The 11,380-nt window shown below is 46.5% G+C and overlaps 1 protein-coding gene across 1 annotated transcript; it reads right to left on the bottom strand.

The window, feature by feature from the left end:
• Positions 1–4,434: 4,434 nt before the first annotated feature.
• Positions 4,435–9,223, bottom strand: LOC119363138 (probable 2-oxoglutarate-dependent dioxygenase At3g111800). The gene is made up of 3 exons (XM_037628452.1): positions 8,672–9,223; positions 8,229–8,565; positions 4,435–4,890 (listed from the first exon to the last, which is right to left on the bottom strand). Exons 1-3 carry the CDS (start codon positions 9,154–9,156, stop codon positions 4,636–4,638), a joined length of 1,077 nt encoding a protein of 358 aa, XP_037484349.1. The 5' UTR covers positions 9,157–9,223; the 3' UTR covers positions 4,435–4,635.
• Positions 9,224–11,380: the final 2,157 nt, after the last annotated feature.

Below are 11,380 nucleotides of genomic sequence, written 5' to 3'. Positions count from 1 at the left end.
GGGGCATATTTTGCTTTCCCATTGTGGCTGCCAAGCGATTCTTTTCTCATCCTAATCATTCTGAAAAGTACACCTTTGGCTGAGCTGCGGTGCCGCATCGGCCAAGAAGAAAAAGGAAGGCGATCGCCGGCGTGCGTGGTTCCAATGGATTTTTTGGGTGAGCTGGCAACACGTAGAACATGTCCTTCATTCGTCTTTTTTCAACAAAAGATGTGATTGATGCACGCACATGTCGTTGACAAGCGCCGCTTTAGGAGCGATGGTGTTCACGTGCATGCGATAGAGACCGGGAACATTTTGTTTCTTGCATCAACTGGACGGATCGCGGCGAATTCTTTCCTCATGGACTTCTATTTTCTCTTTTTTATGTTATTTATCTATATTTCAAAAAGGAGAAAGTGGCACCGGCGTCTGCGTTCCAGAAACTGCTAGTAGTACAACCATTACCATCGCATCTCCTCGTCTTGGGATGTATCCTGATTCTTTTCTCACCCTAATTCTGAAAATTACACGTTTGGCTGAGTTGCGCTGCGGCATCGGCCAAGAAGCAGGACGACGATTGCCGGCATCTTGTTCCAAGGGATTTGAAGGAGGACAACAATAATAACAAAGTTTTTAGTATCAAACAAGTTGGAATAGATTAAAGGTGAAGTCTATGAAATCGCGCAACCAATTCATGGTTCTGCCACATGGATAGCAAGCTTATACGTATCTTTGTTCATGGCTACTCCCACCATTCCTAAATACTTGTCTTTCTAGGCATTTCAACAAGTGACTACATACGAAGCAAAATGAGTGAATCTACACTCTAAAATATGTCTACATACATCCGTATGTAGTAGTCATGTGAAATGTCTAGAAAGACAAATATTTAGGAACGGAGGGAGTAGTTCTCTGGTGATACTTCATTCCTCCAGATCTCTTTTACGGACTTCTCCCATGCCAAGTTCGGTCTATCCCAACCTCTCTTGACATTATCAACACGCTTTAACCGTTCGCTATGCACTGACGCTTCTGGAGCCTGCGCTGAATATGTCTAAACCATCTCAGACGATGTTGGACAAACTTATTTCAATCGGTGCTACCCCAACTCTATCTCGTATATCATCATCTCAGACCCGGTCCTTTCTTGCGTGGCCACACATCCACCTCAGCATGCGCATCTCCGCCACACCTAACTGTTGAACATGTCATTTTTAGTCGGCCAACACTCAACGCCATGCAACATTACGGGTCGAACCGCCGTCCTCTAGAATTTACCTTTTTTGTGGCACTCTCTTGTCACATAGACTACTAGAAGTTTGGCGCTATTTCATCCATCCGGCTCTTATTCGATAGTTCACATTTTCATCAATATCACCATTCTTCTACAACATTGACCCCAAATATCAAAAGGTGTCATTTTGAGGCACCATCTGTCCATCAAGGCTAACATCCTCCTCCTTCTCATGCCTAGTAGTACTAAAACCCCACCTCATGTACTCGGTTTTAGTTCTATTAAGTCTGAAACCTTTCGATTCCAAGGTTTGTCTCCATAGCTCTAACTTCCTATTGGCCCCCGCCCGGCTATCATCGATTAGCACCACATCATCCGCAAAGAGTATACACCATTGGATATCTCCTTGTACATCTATCGTGACCTCATCAATCACCAAAGCAAAAAATATAAGGGCTCAAAGCTGACCCCTGGTGCAGTCCGTTTTTCATCAGAAAGTCATTAGTGTCACCGCCACTTATTCGAACACTTGTCACAATATTATTGTGCATGTCCTTGATGAGGGGTAATGTACTTTGCTGGGACTTTGTGTTTCTCCAAGGCCTACCACATGACATTTTGTGGTATCTTTTTGTAGGCCTTCTTCAAGTCAATGAACACCATATGAAGGTCCTTCTTTTGTTCTCTATATCTTTCCATGAGTTGTCGTATCAAGAAATGACTTCCATGATTGACCTTCTAGGCATAAAACCAAACTGATTTTTGGTCACGCTTGTCATTCTTCTTAAATAGTTCTTAATGACTCTCTCTCATAGCTTTAGTGTATGGCTCATCAACTTAATTCCATGGTAATTAGTACAACTCTGAACATCCCCCTTGTCCTTGAAGATTGATACTAATATACTCTGTCTTCATTCTTCCGGCATCTTGTTTGCCTGAAAAATGACGTTGAAAAGCTTAGCTAGTCATACTATAGCTATGTCTCCGAGGCCTCTCCACACCTTAATGGGGCTACAATCAGGGCTCATCACCTTGCCTCCTTTCATCCCTTTTAAGGCCTCCTTGACCTCAAACTCTGGGATTCACTGCACAAAACGCCTGCTGATATTATCAAAGGAGCCATCCATGTCAATGGTAGAGCTCTCATTCTCCCCATTGAACAACTTATCGAAATACTCCTACCATCTATGCTTAATCCCATCGTCCTTCACCAGGAGCTGGTTTGCTCCGTCCTTGATACATCTGGCTTGGTCAACATCCCTTGTCTTGCTCTTTCGGATCTTGGCCATCTTATAGATGTCCCTTTCGCCTTTCTTCGTGTCTAATTGCTGGTAGATGTCCTTATACGCCCGACCCCTTACTTCACTCACAGCTCGTTTTGCAGCCTTCTTCTGCATCTTGTACTTCTCGATGTTGTCTGCACTCCTACCTAGGTATAGGTGTCTAAAACAATCTTTATTCTCCTTAATAGCCTTCTGGATATCATCATTCCACCACTAGGTATCTTTAGTTTTGCTTCTACTTTTCTTGGACACTCCACACTCCTCTGAGGCTACCTTATGAATGCAAGTTGCCATCTTCGTCCACATATTGTCTGGATCACCTCCTTCCTCCCAAGGGCCATCCTTAATGACTCTCTCTTTGAACGCCTGAGGTACCTCCCCCTTGAGCTTCCACCACTTCATTCTAGCGATTTTGACTCGCTTATCCCTCTGGACACGAATCCGAAAGCGAAAGTCAACCACCACAAACTTATGCTGAGGGACAATACTCTCTCCAGGTATCACCTTACAATCTAGGCACGCACGCATGTCTTCTCTTCTTCAGAGGATGAAATCAATCTGACTAGAGTGTTGACCACTACTAAAAGTCATTAGATGTGATTCTCTCTTCTTAAAGAGGGTGTTAGCTACGATCATGCCATAGGCTAGAGCAAAGATTAAGACATCTTCCCCTTCTTGATTCCTGATGCCGTAGCCAAATCCCCCATGCACCCATTGAAAACATGTGTTAGATGTACCCACGTGCCCATTGAGGTCTCCTCCTATGAAGAGCTTCTCGCCAACTGGGACACTCCTAACCATGTCCCCCAGGCCTTCTTGGAACTCCCCCTTAGTGTTCTCATTGTAGCCTACTTGCGGTAACATTGAGAACTAAGTCCCCAACTACAAGCTTGAACAGGATAATCCGGTCCCCATGTCTCTTGATGTCTACCACTCCATACTTGAGACTCTTACTGATCGAGATGCCTACTCCATTTCTGTCCGCGGATGTCCCCGTGTACCACAGCTTGAAGCCGATATCCTCCACCTCCTTCGCCTTTTGTCCCCTTCATTTGGTTTCTTGGACGCAAAGGATATCAACTCCTTTCCTCACCGATGTATCAACTATCTCCCGAAGCTTACCTGTTAGGGGCCCTACGTTCCAGCTACCTAAGCGGATCCTCCTAGGCTCGGCTAGCTTCCTTAACGCTTGGTGCTCATCGAGTCAAATGCGAAAATCCTTACTCATTTTTCACTACACAGAGGCGTCGGTGTAGCGCGCCACTTAGGATGCGCCGACCCGATCCTTGCTCACTTGCCACTGTATCCAGATCAAGATACGGCGCATCACAAGGGGGTGACGACCCGACCCTTACACATTTGCCACCATACCTGGGTTCCGATGTGGCGCGTCGCTGGGTGGATTACGCCCCAACAAAAATCAAGAGACATGAAATTTGAAGGAGTGGGAAAAAAAGATGTGACTGCTGTCACACATGTCTTTGACAAACGCTGGGACGGAGCGATGGGCGATCTATCTTGTTCACATGCATGCGACAGAGATCGGGCATTTTTGTTTCTTCAATCAACTGGACGGGTCGATGCATCTTTGAGGCTGTTTGGATTGTGACTATTTTTGCCAAATATTGCCACATGATTTTTGCTACACTTGTTACACTTGCCTTAGTTGAGTTGCTTAAATTGTTAGCCACACTTTGGCTTGACTAAGTGAATCTTGCCATACTTTTTGTGTCTATTACATATGGGGTTTACTGTTCATAAAAAAAAAATCCTTGCCTTAGGTGTGGCTAGAACCAAACACCTACCTAACTTGATTAAATTTTTCTAAGATTAGATGTGGCAAAGTGTGGCTGGAAACCAAACCGCCCCTTTATCTTGGCAAATTCAGGCCACACTTTTTTCCTCGTCGCTATCCATCATCTTTTGGACTTTTTGTTTCTCCTTTTTATATTATTTATTTATTTCAAAAAGGAGAAAGTGCCACCGGCGTCTGCGTTTTTAAAAACTGCTAGTAGTACAAACATGGCATCTCCTCGTTTGGAGATGTACACCGTTCTAATTAAACACTCACCACCAGTAAGCCATTTTTATTGGAGGCTCTATGATGCCGATTAACTGGTGGAGGTACCATCATCATCATCTGTCTTCATGGGCCTTGAGCGACTCGACCTGGCTCTTCCCGCGGGGGCCGTTCCGCCGGATGTAGAGGCGGTACTCGTCGAAGGTCATGGGCTTGTACAGCGCCGGCGTCCCCGGCGACACCAGCTCCGCCATGGGCGCCAGCGGCAGGTCGCTCCTTGGGTTGTAGAACATGGCCACCGACAGCCGCTCCGCGTCCGCGTTCACCATCACCCGGTGCTCCACGCTCCGGTACGTCGTGTTCGTCAGCACCTGCGTTGCATTGCATATCACACGTCCAAACCATAAATAAATCAACAAAAAAGCATAAATAGATGCAGTGGACGTGACAAAAAACCACCGAAAAACGTCGCCTACTTTTCAAAGCTTTCAAGACGGGAATGATGATCCGTGCACGTACCGGCCTGGCAATGGAACAGTAAGCGCCGTGGTCCTTGGGCCGGGCTGGCTGGTCGGTCGAGCCAGCGGGCAGCGGCATGTGCCAAACGTGCAGTTCTTTCTTCTGCTGACCAAAATAAATCAGCAGAGGGCAGCAGATGGGCGGTGGCGTCCGTGTGCTGCACCAGCAGAGCATGCAGATTGCAGGGATCCTCGGACAGCTAGCGAGGCTGTCTGGCTGGTTGGACCCCGCCATATGGCGCGCTGGTGGTCAGTGGGTCAAGGTCAGATCTGAGGGGACAAATGGCACGTGGTTTTGCATTTATCACTTTGCCCTAGTATTCTCATGCTGCATCGTTCCATGCAAGATCCGCCCGGCCTTCATTGCCGCCACCTTGATACGAGTAGATGTCATCGATCGGTCCTCACCCATGTGAGAGATGTTTCGTTTATTATGACAATATATCTTGGACGTGAGTATGTGATCCCGAGCTCCGGTGACCTCGGATGAACAGTAAAATTCAAAAATAATCTGAAATTTTTTGGCAAGAAACTTCGATGTTTTATCTGCATGCATGCAAATTTTTCATGATGAGATGACATTTGTGGAGGTGCGGGCAAAATATTCTTTTTGCATGCATGTAGAAAAAACATTAAAGTTTGTTGCCAAAAAAATAATTCCGATTCTTTAAAAGATTTACTATTTTTTAAAGTTTACTGTTCATGCGGGATCACATGAGTACTTTCGCAATATATCGACCGTTTCTATACCCTGGATTTTTTCTCTAAAAACAACATTATATTTTATCCAAATCAAACTACGAATGTGATCCGACCATATCTAACTTCTGATTTCCACAACCTTGTACTATTTGACGAGCTCAAGACACAGCACACCACAGCTACTTCCTCCGTTCCTAAATATAAGTCTTTGGAGAGATTTCACTATAGACCACATACAGAGCAAAATAAATGAATGTACACTCTAAAATGCATCTGTATACATCCGTATGTGGTCTATAATGAGATCTCTACAAAGAGATATATTTAGAAACAGAGGGAGTATAAGTTAGATCCACGGAGCTTAAATGAAACTAGCATGGATTGTCTGAGTTTCACCGGCATGCACGGAGCTCGATGTGTAGGCAAGATTTCGGCCACATCCAGCCCGGTTCCTTCAGATCCGTTTTCTTGAATACAGTACTACATATGCCTGCCTCTACGCCGAGCGAGAGTGCCGTTTCATGCCTCCTCGCGTAGCGATGGACCACGGTAGTACTCCTACGTAGCGCGTGGCTCGACTGTGCATGGTACGGGTACGGCACCATCGTCCAACACAAGCCAGTAAAAACGCACGCGACCGTGTTCGTGCTACATGCACAACCACAACCAGACGAGATGTGTCGTACCACTACGTGCTGTATCCACGCCTTGGACCAGCCAGCCAGCCAGCCAACACGGCCGGCCGGTCGGTCGGTCGGGCCATCCGTCCGGTTTTAGCAACGCCGTATCAGCTAATCGAGCATGAGCTCTTTTTTCTCAACTTTTTTTTAGGGGTAGCTCTTTTTTCTTAACTGAGAATCAGGCATGGGCTTTCAAAGAAAATAAAGTAGGCGACATGGAGAAAAGTGATATACCCCGACGTGTCATTTCATGTCATGTCAAGATGAAATTACGGCAGGAAAGCATGGGAGAACCGAATCAGCCGTGAGTGAGCCGGCACGTCAAGATCTGGCTAAATATTATATGGACTCGATAAATAATTGCGAACGTACGTAGCACGTTGCCGCCCACATGACATGACTGCACGGCTGCACGTTGGCGCATGCCTAATCAGGAATACCCGTCCCAAACTGTGCTGACTCCGCCTCGTGATCGGTACCCTACGTAGCCAAATCCCCCGATCGGTGGGGGACGGGAATCGACGCATTCATTTCCACCGATCGCACCACACCCTGTCATTTCCACTAATCTCACCTAACGGCTTGACTCATTAACCTAAAAACTGCTTCATCGCTTTAGCACGACTGTTCATTCCAAATTACTCCAACTACTTTCTACTCCTCACTCGCGAAAAAAAAAAACTACTGTACTTTCTACTACTGCATGGCTCCCACGTGCATATTACTATGTAATAAGCCGACCGGATAGCACAGCTAGCCGGTGCAGGTGACGCTTGACCGTCGGATGGCTCCAAGTCTCCAACCGACGGCTAACTAACGTACGACGTCGTGCGGCGCGTGACCGTCGGATGGATCCAATCCACGTACGTCGGGACACAGCTTCAGTGCCTTAAAGGCACATGCCTCTGGGTCACTGACATGTGGACTAGCTATCTATTGGGTCCACATGTCATAAACACAAAGGTTTGTAGATGCCTTAAGGCATCGAAGCATCGTCCCGTATGTCGTCATGCATACCTCCGCAGAGCACGTGGAAGCTCGCGTCCGAGAACACAGTGTAATATAGGCATATAGCTATGCAAACCGACGCGGCAAGTTGACCCCGGAAAGTAATACCTCTCACACCTGACGCCGCCGCTCTCATCACTGCTTTAGTTAGCTTTCTATATAATACCATGTTGGTACGTACGTACGTATTAGTTTCTCGTACGTAATAGTACATAGGGACACGTCATGCCGCTGGCTGACAGGTGGGTGATAGGGCCCGCGGGTCAGCGGGAGAGCCCGGCCAGCGGCGTCGAGGGGCTGCCGTACACGTACGTGGCGACGACATCTCCCTTTCGCCACGCACGGCGATATAGATATGGGAGGATAACGGCAAAACGGGCACGTGCTTGAAATGGACACGTGACGCATCCCTGACCTACCACCCCTACCCCTAGCTAGCCTAGCGAGAGGCTCGGGCACAGTGATGGCAGCGCCGCTACCACGACGTCGGCATCACACTTCGTTTCAGCAAACGGAATAGCACAGATCAAAGCAGATCACGGTCGTTGGAGTCGTAACGTATAGCGCTCTAATGGCGATCGATGGGTGCCGTCACGTATAGCTCATGGCCGCTCGTCCGTTTTTCCGGCTGGGATGAGCGCCCGCAGGTTCGTGGCCACCACACGTGCCTAACTACCGGCCGCAAAAATGGCAGAGAAAACAAGTAAAGTAAAAGAAAAGCGGCGTGCATGTGTGCAACATGCATGGTGGTTGTGCATGTGTGTGTGTGTGTGTGCGTGCTCGGTTTTTAGCTGTTGGTACCTGGATCTGGTCCCCGACGTTGACGATGAAGGCGTCGGCGATGGGGTCGACGGTGACCCACTCGCCGCCGCGGCCGCGCACCTGGAGGCCCCTCACGCGCTCGTCGGCGAGGAGCACCGTCATGCCGCCGGGGTCCGAGTGCGAGGAGAGGCCCAGCGTCAGCTCCGGCTGCGGGCACCGCGGGTAGTAGTTCACCCGCACGCACACCCCGGCGCCCTCCGCCCCGCCGAACTCCTCCTGCAGCCTCCCCGGATTGACGCCCAGACCAGCCGACATCGCCGCCATCAGCCGCTCGCACAGCGAGGCCACCTCCCTCCCGTACTCCTCCGTCGCGTCCCTGACGACCCGCCAGAATAATGGAGGTTAGGCACACAGTTGCACCGGCGGGCTTGGCTGACTAGAGTGTGACGGTACGGATGTATGTACGGACGGGCGTGGATTACCGGAGGTCGGGAGGGAGGTGGGGCCACTTGTCGGCGGCGGAGAGGCTGCCGGGCGGGCGGAGGTGGAGGAAGTAGTAGTCGCCCCAGTCCAGGACGGCGCCCCTCTCCACGCCGAGCCGGCTGCCGTACCCTTCGTACGTCGCCGGCGAGTTGGCGTACCGCTGCTTGGCCTCCACGGGGAGGCGGAAGAACCCGCGCCACGCGGCGCGCGCGCGGCGGAGGAGGTCGCGCGGCACGCCGTGGTTCACCGCCTGGAAGAAGCCCCACTCACGGCAAGCCTCCGACACCGCCCGCGCCGTCGCCGCGCTCCCGTCCGGCGACGAGAGGTCCACCACGGGGATGCTCACGCTGCCGCTGGTGGTACCGTCGTTGACGGACGGGCGGTCGTGCGCCGGCTTCACGTAGCGGTCCGGGATGGTGGCCGCGCCGCTCTCCGACAGCGACTGCACCCGCACCACCGGCTCCGGCCAGCCTGCGGCTTCCATGGGGCGCCACCGGCTAATAAGCTCGATCGTTGCCGCAATGCCGCTCGGCCTTCTCGTCGTACTCGTGGCACCCGGGTTCGCTTGTATATATAGGATCGGTCGCCAGCTCTGCCTTTTTCTCCGGTTTGTCTTCGTGTGTGCTTGGGGCGGTAGTGTATACTTCCATGTTTCAACTACAAATTCGTTAGATGGCAGTTTAGATCAATCAGTTCGTTAATCCGTTGGGTTAGTTACATAGTTTATGCACCTCGCAAAAAAAAAAAAACCCAGGAGTACATAGTTTATGCAAGTGTTGCTGATGGGCGTGGAAGCCGGGGAGTAAGGGGGTGTTTGGTTGAGAAGTCCTAGGACTTTATCTAGTCCTAGGGACTAATCAAAAAAGACTCTTCAATAGAGTCTTTTTCTAGTCCCTGTAGAAAAAGTGCCTCCCGTTTGTTTTCTAGGGACTTTTTAGGGACTTTTTCTAGTCTCTAGGACTAAAAAGTCCTTGAACCAAACACCCCCTAAGGCTGGTCGTGACGGTAGTATCATGCATTCTAACTAGCAATTTTGATGAGATGTCGTAGAATTAAATGAAGAAAAAGGAAGTAAAGTATCATATCATGATACCGTATCATAGTAAATAACATGCTAGTACGTGTCGTGCATAGCAATAAATAAAGTACTCCCTCCGTTTTATAATATAAGAGCGTTTTTTTACACTAGTATGGTGTAAAAACGCTCTTATATAATGAAACGAAGGGAGAACTACATGATACTAATATATGATATTATGTATTAGACTAGCCACAATAAAAGTTAATTACATCCGTAATACATAAAGTTACAGTGCGGTAACGGAATGAGGTAAATACACCGCAAGTCATGAACTTGCACGCGACGGTCAGTTTGATGCATAAACTTGTAAAATACGTGTTTTTGGTCATCTAACTTGTCTTTCCGTTCATATACGGCGCTTTCTACCGTATCATGTGCACGCAAAAAAAAACATGGCAGGGCCCCACTATCAGAGGATGAGGCAATGGGTAATCCGCGTGCACTGTTATTTTTCAAAAAGCACCCTTGCATTTTATTTATTTATGCACAAAATCCTCAAATAAAATGAAAAGTGCTAGAGCAGCAGCAGGATTTAAACACACGCCCCGCTAACTTAGATAGCCACTTGACCTCCTTACTATTGATGTTTATAGAGCACAATTAGCTTTATATAAGATAAACCATACGAGTTAAAGTAGAAACCAAACGAGAAAAGGGCAAAGCACCGGTTCTAACCTATGACCACATAAGCTCGCCACGTGTGCGAGCGCCAACCATCTGGCCACATTGACATTTAAATAGATAAACACAATTTCTCTTATGTATTATTTCTTTCTATTTAAGAAAATTACTTATATTCTCGATAAACTTTTTGGACAAATCAACTAGATTTTGTTTGAATTCAAGTAATTTTAAATTTAAAAATCTAGATAGGAAATATAGTGCAGACTGAGTGTACATATTTTTTGGACAAACCAACAAACATTTTGTATGAATTCGAGTAATGTTAATTTAAAAATGTAGATAAAACAAAGTATAGTGCAGAATGAGTGTACGTATTTTTTGCACAAACCAACAAACATTTTATATGAATTCGAGTAATTTTAAATTAAAAATGTAGATAAAACAAAATATAGTGCAGAATGAGTGTACGTATTTTTTGCACAAACCAACAAACATTTTGTATGAATTCGAGTAATTTTAAATTAAAAATGTAGATAAAACAAAATATAGTGCAAAATGAATGTAATTTTTTAATTCAAATAATTTTAAATTTCAAAATCTATATTAAAGAAATCATAGGTGAAAATGAATGTATGTAAATTTTCGGACAAAACAACTAATTTTTTGATTGAATTTGAATAATCTAGATAAAATAAAATAAAGTTCATAATGAATATACGTAAATTTCTTTCATACAAATAAACGTAATTTATTATGAATTCAAAAATCTAGCTGAAAGAAATTATATGTGAAGAAGAATGTACATCTTTTTTTTGGACAAATCATCTAATTTTTTGTTTGAATTCAAATAATTTAAAATTTGAAAATAAGATAAAAGTAAATCTAGTGCCCAATGAATGTACATATTTTTTGGGGCAAATCAGCAAAATTTTGTTTGAATTCAAATAATTTTAAATTTGAAAATCTAGATAAAAGAAAATATGGGTCAGAATGAATGTACATA

This window comes from Triticum dicoccoides, chromosome 1A, assembly GCF_002162155.2.
Source record: "Triticum dicoccoides isolate Atlit2015 ecotype Zavitan chromosome 1A, WEW_v2.0, whole genome shotgun sequence".
In the NCBI taxonomy this organism is placed as follows: Eukaryota; Viridiplantae; Streptophyta; class Magnoliopsida; order Poales; family Poaceae; genus Triticum; species Triticum dicoccoides.
The sequence above is the reverse complement of the archived record's forward strand: the minus strand, read 5'-3'. Positions and strand labels throughout refer to the sequence as shown.

Excerpts from the sequence above, each read along its gene's own strand:
- LOC119363138 (XM_037628452.1), bottom strand. The coding sequence starts at position 9,156 with ATGGAAGCCGCAGGCTGGCCGGAGCCGGTGGTGCGGGTGCAGTCGCTG. Across the intron at positions 8,566-8,671 it reads CACCTCCCTCCCGACCTCCG|GGACGCGACGGAGGAGTACG; the intron begins GTAATCCACGCC and ends GCGGGTCGTCAG. Across the intron at positions 4,891-8,228 it reads ACGTCGGGGACCAGATCCAG|GTGCTGACGAACACGACGTA; the intron begins GTACCAACAGCT and ends AATGCAACGCAG.